This window comes from Callithrix jacchus, chromosome 19 (assembly GCF_049354715.1).
Source record: "Callithrix jacchus isolate 240 chromosome 19, calJac240_pri, whole genome shotgun sequence".
In the NCBI taxonomy this organism is placed as follows: domain Eukaryota; kingdom Metazoa; phylum Chordata; class Mammalia; order Primates; family Cebidae; genus Callithrix; species Callithrix jacchus.
In genome coordinates this window covers 10,718,856-10,738,711 of record NC_133520.1, presented here as the reverse complement: position 1 = coordinate 10,738,711, position 19,856 = coordinate 10,718,856, and the positions used below count along the sequence as shown (strand labels likewise).

The following is a 19,856-nucleotide window of genomic DNA, read 5'->3' as shown; positions in this document are numbered from 1 at the left end:
ATTTGCAGATTTTCAATGTTCAGAAATTATTTTATCCCAAAGCAAAATTGAGTTACCACTATAAGGAAAAACAAAATATTACTTCTGTTAGAAGGCTATGAAGTATATATAAATTATATGACGTGATTTTTATCATATAGATTTGATATCTTCTGGGTATTAGTATTTTTGCATCCTGGATATTAAATAAGCAAAATACCATTATGTATAAATACGAAACCAAGAATGTGCATATTTTAGAAACTAGCTTAGTTCTGTCACCTCTATTCTAAATATTTTACCTACAACATTTAAATTATTCTGATATGAGTCTGAATGTATTTCATCTTTCTACATTGTCTTTGTGTGTGTGTGTGTGTGTGTGTGTGTGTGTGTGTGTGTGTGTGTGTTTGAGACAGTTTCACTGTCACCCAGGCTGGAGGGCAGTGGTGTAATCTCAGCTCACTGCAACCTCTGCCTCCCGGGTTCAAGTTATCCTCCCACCTCAGCCTCCCGACTAGCTGGGACTACAGGCATGTACCACCCTGTTGGCTAATTTTTCGTATTTTTGGTGGAGATGAGGTTTTGCCATGTTGCCCAGGCTGGCCGTGAATTCCTGAGCTCAGGTGATCCTCCTGCCTCTTGCCTCCCAAAGTGCCCCAATTACAGGTGTGAGCCACCATACCCCGTCTGTCTTTTAAATGTTTTAAGAAGGGGAAAGAAAACTGCATTTCCCACCTCGCCATTTGTTTAAACATAACACTTTTAGGATTTTATTTTCGGTAGCTACTTAGAATAATATAGTAGGTTACTTTCCTTCAGTTAGAAAAAACTGTAGGAAATAGGAACCAACAATTTGGAAGTGTTATTTCCATATTTCATATATAGAAATAATTACCTTATTTCATACATAAAATGTTCTAGACACTTGGATGGCTGGGGTTAATGTTCTTAGTATTTATCATAGTTTAGCATTGGTTGTTAATTATTTTTAAGCATCAGAATTTGAAAGCCAAAGATAATACCTGATTAGGACTGAAAATAGAATTATCATAGTAGTTTAGCACTTTTTATCATGGAGTTGGAGCACTGAATTTATTTTCAAATTACCTAGAATTCTGCATTACCCAAATACTATTCAATTGATTGCAAAATACACCTTGGAAACTTTTTGGATGAATAGGTCAGAGGGTTACTTACCACTAGCACTTAGAGCCTAGAGGCACTCAGTAGGAGGTTCTGGAAGGTTTATTTGAAGGCAGTCCCATTTCTCTGAAATAAATTATTTTTTCTTTTAGAAAAGATGGGTGAAGAAAGGGATGCATACATTCTGGGAAACTTCTTATGGTTCCTTCCATTGCCTTCCACATCTCCATTAACGTGCTGACTCCTTGAAGTTAAATTCAAGTTAGCACGCTAATAGAGATCCTAGACTAATGAAGCTTCTGTGGAGCTGTGAATATTATAATTTGTCAATACTTTATTGATAATGTTAGCTTCGTTTTTATTTGGAAACATTTTTTCCCAGTTGACCAAAGCATAATTAACTCTGTTCTTTCCTCAAGTTAATCTATTAGGATCAATGTGATTGACATTTATCTCCACTCTGCGTGTCAGTGGTATAGACGCTTGTAAGCCCTGCAGATATTATGAGTTTGAAGACTGTTTGAGGTGAATTGGCAGTGAGAGCAAATTTTGGAAACAGGAGAGAGAACTACTTTGTGCCCACAAAAAGCTCTTTTACTCCTTCCCCAAGAAAACAGGAGTTTGAATTTTGGCCAGCTGGGTGTTTGAATCTTACTATTGCAGCATTGGTAGTCTTGGTAAATTTTTCATTGGATGAGCTTTTCTGAAATTTGATTAAATATATTACTCAGGGGAATCTGTGAACAGATTTAGAAGTAGAATGTTTGAGGTGGTCGACAGGACAATTTAGAATTGTGACAGATATCTTAATAAAATGCTAAGTTATAGTGAATCTTATCATAATTATATAGATGGAAGATACATTCTAACAGTTCTTAAATAATTTTAGATTCTCTAAATTTGGAGTACTTTATAGCTTAGAGAGCCATATTAATATTTTTTACCTAGTCTACTGAACATAATTTCAGGGAGTTAGTATTTAGGACTTTTTAATCTAGAGATGCGGTAAACCTTTTAAATTTAAGTTTGCTTTCTTAAAATACGTGCTCCAACATTGCTCACCTTCTCCCTCCTTTTTGCCCTCTCCTTGAGGGGGAGGAGTACATATTTAGCTTTCTGTTAAATGTTCTTTGGTTTTCAACTGAGTAAGGCAGGCAAGGATATATGTTAGAAGAGTGGGCATAATACCTTATAATAAAATTATAGGGAATGAAATTCTAAATCATTACTGTCAATAGACTTTTTGTGATGATGGAAATACTTTCTGTCTGTGCTGTCCAATATGGTAGCCACTAGCACAAGTGGCTGTTGAGCATTTCACATGTGGCTAGTGATAGAGAGGAACTCAATTTTCAATTTTACTTTAATTACTTTAAATTTTAAAAGTTACATGTGGCCAGTGGATCTATCCCAACTATGAGGAGAGTAAAGCTACAGAGCATATATCTTGTCTAACAAAACAACAGTGAATTTGGGAATTGTATATCTATCTTGAGCTTTTTCTGTAAATGTTTATTGATATAATTTAGGCATATAGAAATACTGGTGAAATTTTATTGAGTTATTGTTTACTTTTCTTCAGTATTTATATTTTGAAAAAGATGTGTTTCTTTACAATTAAATTGTATTGTAGGGTAACTATTGTCCTTAAACATTAAGCCCCTTACTTAATAACAAATAGTATTTGGTTTTTTTAATAAATAAATAGTATGATTTATCATCTGAGGCTTTCAGAATTAATATATCAAACATTAAATCTTTTTGGTTCTCCAAAAGAATGGGTTTATGTTACATTAAAAGGACATCTTGGGAACTGCCGGAGCCATAGACCATATAAGGACTGAATTCCTATGCTTTTGACTTCTATCTAGGAACCTACTTATTTAGGAGGCTTCCTGAGTAAGTGTATTTAGTTGTAGGACCCTAGAGTTGCCTAGTTCCATTCTATTCTAGCACACACTCAACATACTGCTAGAGCAAATGTAGGCTGCTGGAAAACACACACACACACACCACACACACGAAGAGCACAATGAGCATTATTAGCACAGCCCATTTAAAATGATGAGGTGTTAACCACATTTGTATAAATAATAGTTTCTCTAACCTCGAATCATTATCCTGTATTTTTAATGCAATCAGTTCATAAACATCAAAGTGAAAACACCAAATTTGTAAGGTCAGGACCAACTGGGGCTCTAAATGGAGAGACAGCTGAGAGCTGTGTCCGAGCTCTGTCCGTATGCGTGGGTGGCCTTGCAGCTGTTGATTCACCCTCAGGCTACCAGACAGTTGCCTCTTTGCACTTACAGAACCAGACTTCAATCTTAGGTAAAAATGTATCCCTCCCATGGAAAGGACATAAACAATGGATTGACATCAGTTCTGAAAACATCAGTGCGGCAGCCAGACTCAGCAGTTGCCCTGAAATACTGAGAAGTACCAAGCATAACATCAAGGCTGTTTCTACACAATAATATTTGTCTTTGTACAATAACACTGGCTTCTCCTAAGTATATTATATATATAAAAGTTCATAGTCCAGAAGGTTCAATGTGATGATATCCTTCTCTACAAATGACAGGAACACTAGGATAGATTGCATGAGACATGACTGCCCTATCTTGGTCCTTCCTAGGATTCCCAAATATATTCCTCAATAACCAGTAAATTTATATTTACACTGGACACTTTAAGAAATACTAGTATTCATTGTTTTGTTTGTTTTTTTTTTCCAGACAGAGTTTTGCTCTCGTTACCCAGGCTGGAGTGCAATGGCGCGATCTCGGCTCACTGCAACCTCCGCCTCCTGGGTTCAGGCAATTCTCCTGCCTCAGCCTCCTGAGTAGCTGGGATTACAGGCACGTGCCACCATACCCAGCTAATTTTTTGTATTTTTAGTAGAGACGGGGTTCCACCATGTTAACCAGGATGGTCTCGATCTCTTGACCTTGTGATCCACCCGCCTCGGCCTCCCAAAGTGCTGGGATTACAGGCTTGAGCCACCGCGCCCGGCAGAATTGTTTTTAATAGCAAGAAATTCTTAAAAACTTACAAGTTCAGTGATATGAGGACATTTATATAAACTATTGAACCGCCAGCCTTCTACTTCCTTGTAAAATGATGGTTGTGAAGACTGATGAAAACAGGGTCAATATGTTAACTAAAGAGTAAGATTAAAAACATTTCGGACAGTATAAGTAAATTTCTTAAATGTCATAAAGGCATGAGGTGAATACAATAATACTTTTTTTAAAGAATGTAATTTTTGGCAGTCTGAAAAGACAGGCCTTATATTGAGAAAAATGATTCCACATTGAATGAGACACAAACATTTTTTATTTTTTGCTTACTTATCCTGTTCTAGAACCCAAACTCTAAACTCTGTTTAACAGAGCACTATTGCTATTAGCTGCATTAGAGGACTGTATGAAGAGTCCTATTTGCTAGAATCCTACTTTATCATTTAAATTTTGCTAACTACCCTGCAATGAATGTTGAATATAAAAAATTTGACTCCCTTTCCATCTGTCCGCTGTTTCCTTGTGCCTCTTGATTAATAAAACTTTAAGTGAAAACCTGTTTCCTGGATTTTAAAAAAAAATCATTGCCATTTTGTTTTTAACCATCCTATTTTGCATAGTTCTAACACTTATTCAAGTAAAAGTTGGAACAAAACATGTAATAATAATAGCAAACATTTAAACAATGTTGATTTCATGCCAGACAATATCTAAGATTTTCATAATGCCCCTTAACTCCTACCATCTTCCTTATAGCCCTGTTAGGTAGATGCTGTTGTCCCCATTATACAGATGAGGAAACAAGCAATCGGTTTCAGTAACCTGGCCAAGGCCACATAGCTAATATAGTTCAATCCAGGCTCGAGTCACAGAGCTGCTGTACACAACAGTGATCCCTCACATCTGAGACGAGTCACAGAGCTGCTGTACACCACGGTGATCCCTCACGTCTGAGACGAGTCACAGAGCTGCTGTACACCACGGTGATCCCTCACGTCTGAGACGAGTCACAGAGCTGCTGTACACCACGGTGATCCCTCACGTCTGAGACGAGTCACAGAGCTGCTGTACACCACGGTGATCCCTCACGTCTGAGACGAGTCACAGAGCTGCTGTACACCACGGTGATCCCTCACGTCTCAGACGAGTCACAGAGCTGCTGTACACCACGGTGATTCCTCACATTTGAGATGATAATGTCTTATAGAAAATGAAATTCTAGATAGTCAACTCTTCTGGCAAAATAAATGGGTATTCAGTATTTTGGTCTCATTTAACTCTGACATAAAACTACGGCCAATGGAAGGTAGTAGTAGATGCCATGCTCTTTCGGGTCCTCACTTCCAAGATGACAAAAGGAACAATGATCATGACAAAAAGGGTGGTGGCCACATGTGTGCCCAAGGACAGGGCTATTAAGTTCTTTTTTTTTGAGAAGAGTCTTGCTCTGCTGCCAAGCCACAGTGCAGTGGCATGATCTTGGCTCACTGCAACCTCTGCCTCCTGGGTTCAAGCGATTCCTTTGCCTCAGCATCCTGAGTAGTTGGGACTACAGCCATGGGCCACCACCCCGGCTAATTTTTTGTATTTTAGTAGAGATGGGTTTTCATCATGTTGGCCAGGATGGTCTCGATCTGCCCACGTCGGCCTCCCAAAGTGGTGGGATTATAGGCATGAGCCACTGCTCCCAACCAGGAAGTTATTCAAAACACAGTACAGGCTGCAGCAAGTGTCTTCAATGCCTATGTGCTTCCGGAACTATATGTGAAGTTACATTATTGTGTGAGCTGTGCCATTCACAGCAGGAAGCCTGCAAGGACTGAACATCCCCACTCCTATTTAGACCTGCAGATGCTGGCACCAACGCTCATTAAAGGAAGAAAAACTATCCTCTGGAGAAAAGTAAAATGGAATTTGTACTTTGAAAAAATTAGTAGGTGCCCTTTATCAGAAGGTGAAAATTTTCCTAGCTGTGTCAATTTAGAGTTAACATGTCACCCCAGGCTGGTACTGTCAGTGTATTCTGCAGTGTGCTATAGGATAATTCACTACAGGTCTTACCCAAGAATGTCTGATAATGAAAACTTTACATTTGAATTATCTGGATGCTGCAGAAATGGAACTACTTTAACTACGGAAGTGGTATCCAATGATTTACTACATATAACCATTTTTTTTAATTCAAAAATACAATATATTGGATATTGGCTGCTGTTTATTACTTAATGACATTAGATGAGTCATAAAAGTGTAAGTGATTGACATTTTTGCTATTAAGAATTTCGGTATTCAAGTTATGCTTTATAAAAATGAGGATGAGATTTTTAGCTTCCCATGTTACTGCCTAGGAGATAACCAGTAACCACAACTTTGTAATTAAAGATATCCCATTGCTGTTGATCTAGCATCTTTTTAAAAATGCATGTTTTACAACATTTATCTGAAACATTTTTATTTGATGTGCAGTAACAACAAATCAATGCAAAATTATAAATTAATGAATGTAACAGTATGAAGTTGTAAGACATACCACAGCTTTCCTCTAGGTGGCATGATTTAAGCTCTCATTGAATCCAGTTTTGCCCTACAACCACTGGAGTGTGTAGTTTCTGAAGTGCGGCATTGATTAGATTTAATTGTTGCGACTGGTTAAGTAGCCAGATTGACCTTGTAATAGTCTATTGTTTAATGATCTTAATTAACTTAGAATTATAAGACAAAGTGGTCTGAAAGAAACATACAAAACGCTTGTTATCTCCAATAAGCCAGCTGCCAGAACTATTTGTCTCTTCAGGTCACAGTGACACATCCATTTCTGGACTGATTTCTTTGGCTTATGGTAGATAGCTTGCTATTTACGTGGACAGTAAAGATACTGCCTTTGCACTTAAAAGGACTCATATGGATTTAACAAATCTAAAGAGAAACCACAAATTGTAGGATTCTTGATCACAAAAATTTTCACATTAACAGGAAATAGCCCCTTCAATTATGGGAAGTTAATTTTCCTGGTGTCCCTGGTTTTATGAAGCAGTTACTGTTTGCTAAGCAAGACGGATCAACATGTGAAAAGTCATTATTATGTGACCTGCAAGCACCAAACGACAAAGAGAAACAGTTCTTTTTTTCTGGACTAGCACTAAAATGGGAAAGGGCGCACAAACTCATTTTTACCTTTGAGATTCTTTTTCTGTTGTTGATTTTCAAATCTTTTAAAATGAATTTTTCTGGCTGTACACAGAATACATAAAATGCTTGTTAATCCCATTTTTGTTGTATTTATCTTCTTCCTTTCTTTGTAGGAGACTGCTTTCATTGAGCTCAGAAGAACTTGACCAAGCACCTCTTGGGAATTCATTTTTGTGGCGGTGCAGGTTTATATCAATACTAAATTGTGCGAGTAACCATTTTCAAAATGTATCTCCAGTGGTGATTTTTAGAATATGCTGCACAGGCAAAGGGAAAAAAAGACATTGGGAGTATGCAAAATATAATATCACCATTGTAACTGAAAAAAGGTCAACGTCTAACTGATGTATTCTTAAAGATTAAGATTTTAAAGTGGCTTCCTTTTAAATAAGGTAATTATCTGGGATAGTCCTGGTTTACCCCTGTTGTCTTAATATATCAATGAGTAGCATCCTCTTTACTCCAAAAAACGTTTGGATTTGTGTGATAACTGATATAGTTACCTTAGTTATGAGAACTTTATTTTCTACTAAGACTTAACATAATCAGCAGTGAGTTTGTAGCCTGTAGTCTCCAGTTTTATAAATTATAACCATCCATATAGCTGTGCTTTTAAAAATCCTTATCATATACTTAGGCTTTTAAAAATACATATTTACTAATTTTTCCCTCTATCATAAACTACACTTGTGTTTTCTTTTTTATGCAATTACTATTGACCCTTGGTTTTTTGTTTTGTGTTTGTTTTTGTTTTTTGAGACAGTCTCACTCCGTCGCCAGGCACCAGGCTGGAGGGCAGTGGCGCGATCTCGGCTCACTGCAACCTCTGCCTCCCGGGTTCAAGCAATTCTCCTGCCTCAGCCTCCCGGATAGCTGGGACTACAGGCACGCACCACTATGCCCAGCTAATTTTTTTTTTTTTTTTTTTGTATTTTTCATAGAGACGGGATTTCACCATGTTGGCCAGGATGGTCTTGATATCTTGACCACATGAACTGTTCTTCTCCGCCTTCCAAAGTGCTGGGATTACAGGTTTGAGCCACCATGCCCAGTCTTTTTTTGTTTTTTAAATTGCAGGCTGATGGAGGCAGCAGAAGGGCAAAGTTATTTGAAATGTAGGTTGGTAATTTTGGTAGCGGAAATTTAGACATTTGGAATTTCCCCCAATCTATGAAGCCCACTGAGATGACAACAGACACAAATTCATTTAAAGAACATGTATCTTTAAAAAAAAACTGTTTTGTTATACTCATTTTAATTATGAGAGCATATTTTTCTCTGTCACTCACCTTCTCCTTTTCTTTCTCATCTTTTGTTTTCATTTTTAGTTGGCCAAAACACTGTCCATTTCTCCTCAGCAACCATTCTGGCTTCTTGCCTTGTGAAGACTGTGAACTTCTGTGGTGGTAGAATAAATGAAGCAGGAATAGAGATTCTGTAAAGGTGAGTGTCAAATACTGCTCTAAAAAATAAGGAAAAAGTCCGGGCGCGGTGGCTCACACCTATAATCCCAGCACTTTGGGAGGCCGAGGCAGGTGGATCATGAGGTCAAGACATCGAGACCATCCTGGTCAACAAGGTGAAGCCCCGTCTCTACTAAAAATACAAAAATTAGCTGGGCATGGTGGCGCGTGCCTGTAATCCCAGCTACTCGGGAGGCTGAGGCAGGAGAATTGCTTGAACCCAGAAGGCGGAGGTTGCAGTGAGCCGAGATCATGCCATTGCACTCCAGCCTGGGTAACAAGAGCGAAACTCCATCTCAAAAAAAATAAAATAAAATAAAATAAGGAAAATACTACCGCTGGCTTCTTTTTGTGAGCATTTTGTTAAGCACATATCCATAGTGTTATGCTGTATGGCAACTATTACCATATGTTCATTTATTTAAGTATCAGTCACTAAATGCTATCTTAGTGGATGAATTTCACCAGGGGCAAGAAACCAGAGGCTGCAGCTACAGGGATGACATAGCGCAGGCCCCTGTGAGACTGCTTCCCAAAGAAAGACTCCTGGAGAGCTAAAATTGTAGAGATATGACAGGCCCAAAAGCCATAAGTAGTCATCAGTCAACTAATCATAATTCCAAAGGATGAGATAACGTTCCCACAGTGTAGCATTAGTGTGATGAGTTTATCTCTAAAGCCTCACAACCTGCTGATGTGCTCTGGTTTCTCTTGGTGCTATCTCTTTATCTTTTACCACCTCTGATCTCTTTAGACCCACCCTGTTTCCATTTTCCTCCTTGCCCATCGTTCCCTCCTTTTCTCATAATACTTCTTCCTTAGATTAACCTTTAAATACAAATAACAATCGGATTATTCTTCATGAGGAAACTACCTTTCCATTTCATTATTCATAATCAGAATAATGAAATGAAGCTGTTTATAGAAACACATACAGAACATGAGACAAAATTGATATAGACCATTGTTTTTGAATAGTAGCATCAAATATAAAATTATAAATAAAAGTTTAAAAGATTTTTGGTGTATTTTCATATTAAAGCGCTATTTTGCGTTTATCAAGTATCGCTATTTGGGGGAAAATGTAATCAATGACAGTTGTTCCATATATTTCTTTTTTTTACCTCCTTATTTTTCATGCTTGAAATTATCCTGGAAAGCCTCCAGAGTTGTTACAAATGAAGTTCTTCTTTGGTCAATGTTAGGAAGGACCTATGATCCATAGGCACAAAAGTCCAGGACAGGGATGAGTAGTTTTGTTTTCTTCAGCCTCTTGTAGAAATTCCACATTACTTAAGTGAATAGACCTATTGATGAGTGCAGAATGGCTAAGATGGAAACAGCTGCACCCTCTACTTCTGTAATTTGGAAACACAAAATTCCACTTGAGGGTGTTAATAGACTTTAATCGTGAATGTTTAACTGAAATTTGATAGTCACTTAGCATTTTATTCACCAAAAGTGTATTTTCTTGTCCTTTCCTCCTATAATTACTGGGGGCAAAGTATAATACTATTTAAAATGTGCCTACAGAAACACTAGGAGGCATAACTAGAAGCAGATTCTTCTTGGGTTCTTCCCTAGCTTTTCAGAGAGAGTGAAGCCCAGTATTTTTATTATAAATTCCCTGACAGAAATAAAGACCTGATAGGATAAGAAACTCAGAGAGTCAGTGTGTAGCTCTGTCAGGATCACAAAGCCAGAAAGTGACAGAAATCTGAACCCAAGAAACTATCACTGGAGCCTGCCCTTTAAACCACTGTACTCTTCTGCCTCCTTGAAGTAGTCAAGATGGTGTATATCAGTTAAATTCCCTTTACCATGAAGACTGTAGAGACCCTGGCACATAAGATCTCCATAAATTTAGTGAATGTTTTTCTTTTTAAATATAGAGATGAAAAGGCATTAAAAGAATTATTTACCAAAACCTAAAATGCAATTTAAAAAAAAAAGAATTATTTAATAGAAGAAAGGCTTCATTTACGGTTACCAGGGAGACAGCTCTTGTGATCTTGCCTGTTAGGTCTTCAAAGAACTGATCATTTGAGAGGTGGAAAGGGGCTTCCCCTCTCTTGCTATACTCATTTACTGCACTTACCCATTCCAGAAGCTTTTACTGATACCTCCCCTGTCTTACCTCCTGGGCCTCCTGGGCTTTGGGGAAATGAAAGTAGCCTCTTATGAATAGGTCAGGGGTCTCAGGTCTGAGGAGTTGTTAAGTGAGCAATAGGTATTCAATAAACTAAGTATATGAACAAAAGTGTGTATGTCTATGTCAGGAAGAGGGGTGTCTCTCAGAATGTATGGCTTAGGCCGTCTTCCTGGAAGTGATGTAAATGGACTTTTGCTACTCTCCCCACACTCTGATCTGAATCTACTTAACTTAAGGTGCATCAGTGTCTGTACCGGGAAGGTTGTCTGTAAACATGAGAGATGCTCACTGGCTTGTGGGAAAGCTGAACCTATATCCTCAGCAAAATATGGTGACAGCTAACTTAGGTAACCAGCAGCAATTTCACTCAGTGGCTCTAGTTTGGAGCTCCTGCTCTATGTCTATAATGGCCGCAGGTGTAGGAATATTCACTTTTTCTCCAGTCAGTAGAGCTAGCTGACTGCAGCTCTCAATCTGAACTCAGAGGGAGGACTTAACTGGATGAAACTACCAATCTGACAATAGCGCCTCTTGATTATCTTTCTCTTGGGCTACTGGGATGGTAGCTGGTTTCTAACTCCTTTCAAGTTGCTTCAATTCAAAACTGGTGTGAAGGAAATGAACCTGCCAGTACTGATTTAGACACAATTTTTAGAATTATTCAGAAATGGGTTGGAACACTTATTTTATTCCAGAGTTTTTCAATATGTGATAATGGAAAAAAGTCTGTATTCAAGGGAGTTCAGAAAATGCTGGGTTAAAAGAGTGAAACTCTGCAGGAGTTTCGGAGCCTTTATAATGATAACGTTCCGGAATGAGGAATCTAAGAGGACAGTAGAGTACCCAGTATCTCCCAGACTTGTTTGACCCAGAATTTCTGTTTGTCAGAACATATTCTGGGACCACGGTTTCTCAAAAGCACATAGTTGGTAAGAACATAGTGGATCCTGACTGCAAAAATCCAGCTCTACCACCTACTGTGGTCTTAAAGTACTTGACTTCTTTGTACCTCAGTCTCCTCATCTGCAAAACATGGATAATACCTACTTCCTCGGGTTGTTGTGAAGGTTAGATGGCCATACACAACACACATCACATCACTAAGTGTAGTACACATTAGCTATTATTATTTTATTCATCCAGTGCTCTACTCATGATCTAGGCCTCATACACATCTAAAGTATAAATTCCAAAAGTGGTGGAAGGTTCTTTGTGACTTTTCTGAACTAGGGAACATATGAACTAGGGAATAGTATAGACACCTTGGGTTTGGGGGAAAACTCAACAGAGTTTCCAGTTTAAATCATCTGTCTAGTCAGTATGGCTGCAGAGTCATGCTGAAATGAAAATGTTGACTTTGAGTAACTAAAGGTAGAAGAAGAGAAAAAGGGAAAGCGGAACAGTGGTAAGAATTATTCTTGTATTCATCTAATTTAGACTTGGTTGAAATAGAAAATGTCAAGTTATGAGTAGTGTAGAACAGTAGACATCAAACACTTAAAATTCCAGCTTCCTGGATTAATGCTGTGGAAAGAATGAAGTTGGTTGATGGTGTTTAGCCTCGCAGGAAGGTGAAGAGAAAGCCATACAGGAAGTGGCTAGGTAGCAAATTATAAAGGTGACCATTCATTCAAGTAAGTAAAAACAAATAAATGTACCTTATTCTTTAGGTAAAAAATGATGCCTCTCTGTTTTCCAGCAGTTCCCAAACAGAAGGCTACATTGTAAACTACAAACGAACAGAACAAACTCTAGGATGGCAGCCTGTTGAGGTATCCCAGGAAATTAATGATGACATTAATTTAAAAGATTGGAAGGTATGTCTTCAGGACTGGCCTGGCCCTGAGTAGACCGGCATTCCCTCCCATAGAAGCATGTGTGCACACCTAACAGAGGAGGAAAGCCTTCCGTTCTAGAGCAAGTGATTCCGTTTGGGAGGCTGTGACTGAGCTACACTAAGTAAAAACGGGAGACTTGATTGTCCTTCAACAGACCTGTCCAAATGACTAGAAAGTAAATGCCGTAAATCACAGAGCGCACATCCCACCTCCTTCCTCCCTTTCCCACAGCGGTCCTCATTTCCACACCCCCTCAACGGTTCGGGGAGAGCTCGCGGTCGAAGTAACGAGAGGACTTCTGCCTGTAATCCTAGCACGTCACTTTGTTGAAGGCAGACACGTGGTTCAGAGAGAACTTATAAATCTCTCCTCCCCGGCAAGATCCTGATGTTATCTGCTGGCAGCAGGAGGTTCGCTCCGAGCGGAGCTCCAGAAGTTCCGGACAAGAGAGAGACAGATAGAGATAGGAAGAAAAAGAGAGAAAGAGAGAAAAGACAGCGGAGCCAGAGCGCAAGTGAAAGAGGCAGGGGAGGGGGTTGGAGAATATTAGCCTAACGGTCTAGGGAGTCATCCAGGAACAAACTAAGGGGCTGCCCGGCTGCAGACCGGAGGAGACAGAGAGGGTCTATTTTAGCGTGGCAAGTGCCTACCTACCCTAAGCGAGCAAGTCCACGTTGGGGAGAAGCCAGGAGAGGTTGGGAAAGGGTGGGAGTCCCAGGGAGCCCCTACGCAACCCCCTCCGGAATAAAACTCCCCAGCCAGGGTGTCGCAAGGGCTGCCGTTGTGATCCGCAGGGGGTGAACGCAACGGCGGCGGCTGATCGTCTGTGGCTGGGTTGGCGTTTGGAGCAGGAGAAGGAGGGAGCTGGAGGCTGGATGCGTTTGCAAGCGGCGGCGGCGGCGGCAACGTGGAGTAACCAAGCGGGTCAGCGCGCGCCCGTCCGGGTGTAGGCCACGGCGCGCAGCTCCGGGAGCAGGATCCGCGCCGCCTCAGCAGCCTCTGCGGCCCCTGCGGCACCCGACCGAGTTCCGAGCACCGCGCGAAGCGCACTCCTCCCCGCGGCGCGCCGGGCTCGCCCACAGAGCGCGCGCACACGCGCACACACACACACACACACACACACGCACGCACACACGTGTGCGCTTCTCTGCTCCGGAGCTGCTGCTGCTCCTGCTCTCAGCGCCGCAGTGGAGGGCAGGGCCGAACCGCTCCTTCTTTAAATATATAAATTTCTGCCCAGGTCAGCCTCGGCGGCCCCCCTCACCGCGCTCCCGGCGCCCCTCCCGTCAGTTCGCCAGCTGCCAGCCCCGGGACCTTTTCATCTCTTACCTTTTGGCCGGAGGAGCCGAGTTCAGATTCGCCACTCCGCACCCGAGGCTGACACACTGAACTCCATTTCCTCCTCTTAAATTTATTTCTGCTTAATAGCCACTCGTCTCTTTTTCCCCCATCTCGTTGCTCCAAGAATTTTTTTTCTTACTCTCCAAAGTCAGGGTTCCCCCTGCCCGTCCCGTATTAATATTTCTCCTTTTGGAACTACTTGCCTTTTCTTCTTAAAGAAATTCAAGCAGATACGTTTTTCTACTGGGCATTGAATAGATTGTTTGCAAAAGTTTCGCCTCAAAAACAAACAAAACCAAACAACTCTCCTTGATCTATACTTTGAGAATTGTTGATTTTTTTTTTTTCTGACTTTTTTTAAAAACAACCTTTTTTCCGCCTTTAAAAAAAATGCACTACTGTGTGCTGAGGGCTTTTCTGATCCTGCATCTGGTCACGGTCGCGCTCAGTCTGTCTACCTGCAGCACACTCGATATGGACCAGTTCATGCGCAAGAGGATCGAGGCGATCCGCGGGCAGATCCTGAGCAAGCTGAAGCTCACCAGCCCCCCAGAAGACTATCCTGAGCCCGAGGAAGTCCCCCCGGAGGTGATTTCCATCTACAACAGCACCAGGGACTTGCTCCAGGAGAAGGCGAGCCGGAGGGCGGCCGCCTGCGAGCGCGAGAGGAGCGACGAGGAGTACTACGCCAAGGAGGTTTACAAAATAGACATGCCGCCCTTCTTCCCCTCCGAAAGTAAGTACTCATTTTCACTTCCATCCCCCGAGGTTTAGCGCTGCCCGGAACTCTCAAAACCGCAGCAGCTCCCGGGATCGCCCTACTCTCTCGCGGCTCCCGTTCGCTCTTTTCCCGTTCTCCTGCCCTTCGCCCCATCCACCTCCTCCTTTCCAGCTGTATGCCTGAGGCCATCGGGCTTTAAAACGTTTACTTTCTACTTTATTTTCTCCATCTCTCCCTTCCCCCAACAATTCAGCCCTTTAAAAGGCGTTATTCTCTTTTTCTCTTCCCTAAAATTCTTTAGTCGGCCACCAGCTAGGAGTCAGCCCCACTCTGTCAAACTAGAGGTGCTCCCAGGGGGAGAGTTAAACTTGGGAATCTTGGTAGGTTTGTTTTCTTTGCTCCGATTGGCGTGGAGCGCGCCGAATTGGTGCACGAAGGGGTTAAAAAAAGTGTCTCAAAACTAGCCTCTCCGGAAGGCGCCCCCTTTCCGTGCTGACCTATCAGCCGGTTCCCCAAGCCTTCTCTGTTGTCTCTAACTCCCCTAAAAATGTCAGCATCGCCGAGACAAAACCCGATTTGGAGACCTCCTGAGAAACCTACCTGGAAACCCTCAGTCCTTGATGTATCGTTTGCCATCACTAGATGCTTAATTACCCAAAGACAAAAATCCTATCACCACGTTCCCTTTTCACCTGGAGTGGTAGAAAGGACAACTTCGTTTCTGACTGTGTTTTAAAAGGTTTTAGTTCACGTTATTTTTCAGAATACACCCAAACCTGCCGTATTCAGAACTCCAATGTAGCAGATCATTTTTCCTAGGTTTTTTTCTGGTCTGTTATCCCGCTCCTGCCTTTTTGTAGGCTTCCTGCAGTTATTTCAATGCATTTCTAAAACGCAGAGTAGACGACAGCCGTTTTTTTTTTTTTTTTTAAACTGGCTTCTCTGAGAACAGTGTCCTCAAAACCAGCTGGCATACAGTAGCAATGGGAGTGAAATGATTTATTGTAGAGGAAGGGAAGAGACAGTGTAGAATTATTTCAGAGTTCTTTAAAAAAAAAAAAAACACACACAACAGAAAACAAACAAACAAACAAACAAAAAACAAACACGAAAAGAGGCAGCAGCATCCACTAATACCTGAGAGGGGTTAAATACCAGGAAGAAGAATAAGAAAAGAAAAACAAACAAACAGAACGCTCTTCAACATTTGCCTATTCCAAATCCCAAGTCGTAAACTTCTCATTGGTTGCTCATTTCTCTCCTCCCCTTTCCATGCCCTATATACTTGCTGGCTGCCTTTGCAAAGTCTCTGTGTCTTGCCTAAATAGATAATACAGCCATCTCGATAATTTTATCATAGAGGTTCTAATTGCAGGGTGGTGCTTTTCTTTTTTAATATTTATTTTTAGTTTGACAAGTCCTAGCTATGTGACTTGTCATGTCTTGTACTTGATGGTCTCAGAAGTCAGCCCGTGTGTCTAATCGCAGTCTTCCCGGTGACCTTTATTTTGCTGCAGCTTCTCCTGTTCTTCTTGTATAGCAGAACAGATGCAGAGAATTCTGGCAAGCAGGAAGATTTTATTACTGTAATTATGGCACTATCCACAGCAGTGTTGATAAATACACTCCACCCCTGGTTATCCCCTTGGGGAAGTAAAGCTTTCTATCTGGGGTGGAGCCAGGAAGATATTAGGAAAGAAAGTTCATTGTAATTAGTCCAAAACCATTGAGACAAACAAGGAGTTGAGTCAGTTTGCTTTTTCTAGCACGTGCACCGGTTCTACTGGTATTTGGGCAGAGAGGAAAGTATGTTATGTAGAACCCGAATAACTCATCTTTCAATGTTTATATGCAAAAGTTCTAATAAACTGCCAGGGCTTTTACAACACAGAAAGGAGCTCTGGTCTCATTACCGAATAGGTGTGGAGAGAGCAAGTAACCCAAGAGGGCATTACTTCTTTGTTCTCTCAAGCACGCTTCAGTCTGAAGAGCTGAGATGGTCCGACCCGGGGTCATGGTCATCAACAAACTGGAAAAATTCCTAGATTATTAGGAGGATTTCAGAGTATGGCATGTAGCATCAATGTGTGGATTCTCCTCTCCATTTCACTGCAGCCACCAAATAAATGAAAACCTCTGATACATCCAGGATAAATAAAACATACTGCCAGTTTTCATGCAAAGAATACAGGCTTTAAAAAGTCTATATTCCGTATGGAAATTTAGGAGCAGACAGCCATAGCAACAGCAGGTTTGATACTACCGTGCGAGGACTGGATAACTTTATAGAAAAGAGGTTAACTGATTTTCCAGCACTTTCTAGTTACATTGGAATATAGCAAACCCTTCCAAAAAAAAAACCTTATTTTTAAAAATCAGATTGAAAGTACAGCATTGGTGTATATACCAGCTTTCCCTCTTTAGGACTTTTCTGCCTAACTTTTAACTCAGCTGTCACTGAAGTGGCTGTGGGGAGGGAGTGTGCCTGCCATTCCTTGCAGTGAGTCTTGTGAGGGTCATAAGCCCCAGAGATGAAGGCATGGGAAAGATCACTGGTTCATTTTTTACCACCAACTTATTAGCGTTGAGGGAGTGAGTGCAGCTCAAGTATTACAAATATGCTCTAATTATACTCAATGAGCTATATATCATTAGAGATCGCTGATAGCCCTTTGTAGGACATTTTATAAAGTTCAGACTAAATATTTTTAGCAATGTGGAGATTTAAAAGTAAAAATATAAGAGATATTGTATATGCCCTCAGGCATATTTTGTCTTAAATATTATCCTTGGCCAAGTGTACTACATAAATACAGTAAATATGAATAGAACTGGCCAGGTGCCAATCTCCTAGGATGAATTTTAGTCAAGAATGTATTTATGGGATATAAATAATACTGTGTCAACATTTAAAGAAGGGGTCTGATTAGTTTTGAATTTATTCATATTGATCTTTTCATGTGCTGTTAGTTTAAGACTCAAAGTGGAGTTATGCTAAGGTTTGCCGATAGTTTGCCCACTGGGAATTAGTAGACTTCTAGTTGTTTAACAATCCTTTTGAAGTTCGAGGCACATGTATTTTGAAAGATGCTGCACAAAGTTTTACAAACTTAGAAAGGGTGATTCCATTAGACACAGGAAGAACCCAAATCATTGACATGTAGAATCTGTTGAGAGTTGGACAGTCAAAAGAGGAAGAGACAAAAAGTTTCATTTTCTTTCTTTTCTCTCCCTTTTTCATTGTAACCAATCAGCACATGTGGTTCTCACCCTGGCGATTTTGTCTCCCCGCCCCCCCCTCCACTTCTACTCCCCCACTGGAACGTTTGGCAATGTCCAGAGACATTTTGGTTAACATGACTGGGGGTGGAGGGGAGCTACCAGGGGTGGGTCAACCAGGGGTGTTTCTAACCATCCCGTCATGTGCACAGGGCAACCCCCCCTCCCCAACATCAAAGAATTTATCCTGCCCACAATGTCAGTAATGCCCCTGTTGAGGAGCCCTGGTATTTATTTGGGGTTACTGAATTCTGTTAACAGTACCATTTTAAAATAGTAACAAAAATAAAATACCTTTATGATCAAAGGATATTCAAATGAGATCACTGAATCGGAGGATAGTCAGACAGTTATCTTAATTAAATGGAGTGTGGATTAGCCCAATGTATATGGTATATACTTTATTTTTGTGGTCTTAAAGCCCCTAAATTAGAGACATCAAAACTACCCATTTATTTAGTTTAAGTGATGGTGTTGACCTATCCATTCATAGCTTCGGTCAGCAGCAGTGTGATGTTAGAACAGAGAAAAAAGAAGTGAGGAATTATCATGGATTCTCCTTGCAAGGAAAATAAGCAGTTTGTGTTAATAAAGAGTGGGATTTCCAAGCTAGGCAACCGGAGAAAGTAAATAATCATCTTGGTTTATTCTACCATTTTGAAGTAGATGAACTAAAAATATACAGCCTGAAAATTCACAATGAGGTTTCCTTTGTAATTGTTTCACATGAATGTTAAATATTTAACAGGAAGCAATCTCCTTTTCTATTTCCTCTGTAATTTTCCAAGTTAAATTGTGGAATGTAGAATGAAAACCAATGACACTATGGTTTCGGGGAATGTGACTTAGCATTCAATTCATGAATATGTCTTTCTATATACAAGCTGCTGGTCTGTTGGCCAGTTGCCCAATGAAGGAAAATATTAGCAACTGCTGGAACGTGGTGGCGTTTCTGCTTTATGTAGTAAGTATTTCTACTATTTTATATTTTAGGATTCTCTGTGTGTTTGTATGTGGGTGTATGAGAGAGAAACAGAAAGAAAAAGAGAGTGTATCAAAGACAGACTTAAACTCCTTGACTTCCAGAATGATTGAGTTATTAATACACAACAGACCGAGCTTTAGTTCTCCCTTTTTTACGGCATCATTGCTTGTACTAACTCTAGTGCCTAATTGTGGTTGCATTTAAGTTAGGCCACATGCTTCTCCTTCAGGATTTCCTCTTTTTTTTACTTTTCAAAGACTAGAAAAACCTCTCAAAGAAGTATACTATTTATAACTGAAGCAGTTGGGTCGTCTTTGTTGCCAAGTGAGGCCAGCCAGCTTTATGCCTCTCCTGAGAAGCCCCTACCTGATGAAAGAGAGGCTTGGCAGAGGTTGGAGGGCAGGTGGGGACCTCTCCACCCCACAGAAGGAAGGGGTTGGGGGAGCCCACTGTGTCTCCACAGCACCCCCTGTGGCCGACTGGAGGAGCTGCACTTTTTGAATGATGACTTCTCCCTGGTGAAAAGATGCTGATGTAACCTAGTCACAGCATCTTTCATATAAAGATATGAAAGAATGACAGATCATTTTTCCTAGAGGAAACTGAGTTGTGAAAAAAGGGCTAATGACTCACTGCTGAACCCACATCAAATCTGGGTTAGAACCAAGGAGGTCATTGACTCGTAGGCCTGTGCCCAGAGATTACAACATACTTTAGGTGCATATTCAGAAGGTTCGAGA

At 40.7% G+C, this 19,856-nt stretch overlaps 1 protein-coding gene and 1 long non-coding RNA gene across 4 annotated transcripts in view; one reads left to right on the top strand and one right to left on the bottom strand.

Moving 5' to 3' along the window:
• Nucleotides 1–544: 544 nt before the first annotated feature.
• On the bottom strand, nucleotides 545–10,158 carry LOC118149529 (uncharacterized). The gene is made up of 3 exons (XR_004737069.3): nucleotides 9,925–10,158; nucleotides 8,627–8,735; nucleotides 545–7,594 (listed from the first exon to the last, which is right to left on the bottom strand). It is a non-coding gene; the product is annotated as an uncharacterized LOC118149529 (long non-coding RNA).
• A 3,018-nt stretch (nucleotides 10,159–13,176) lies between these two features.
• TGFB2 (transforming growth factor beta 2) overlaps nucleotides 13,177–19,856 on the top strand; it is a 96,078-nt gene continuing 89,398 nt past the window's right edge. For all 3 annotated transcript variants that reach the window (XM_002760507.6, XM_017966535.4, XM_035281121.3), the window contains exon 1: nucleotides 13,177–14,867. In XM_002760507.6, the coding sequence (XP_002760553.1) occupies nucleotides 14,522–14,867 (346 nt within the window). In that variant the 5' untranslated portion in view covers nucleotides 13,177–14,521. The remainder of the gene's footprint in view (nucleotides 14,868–19,856) is intronic.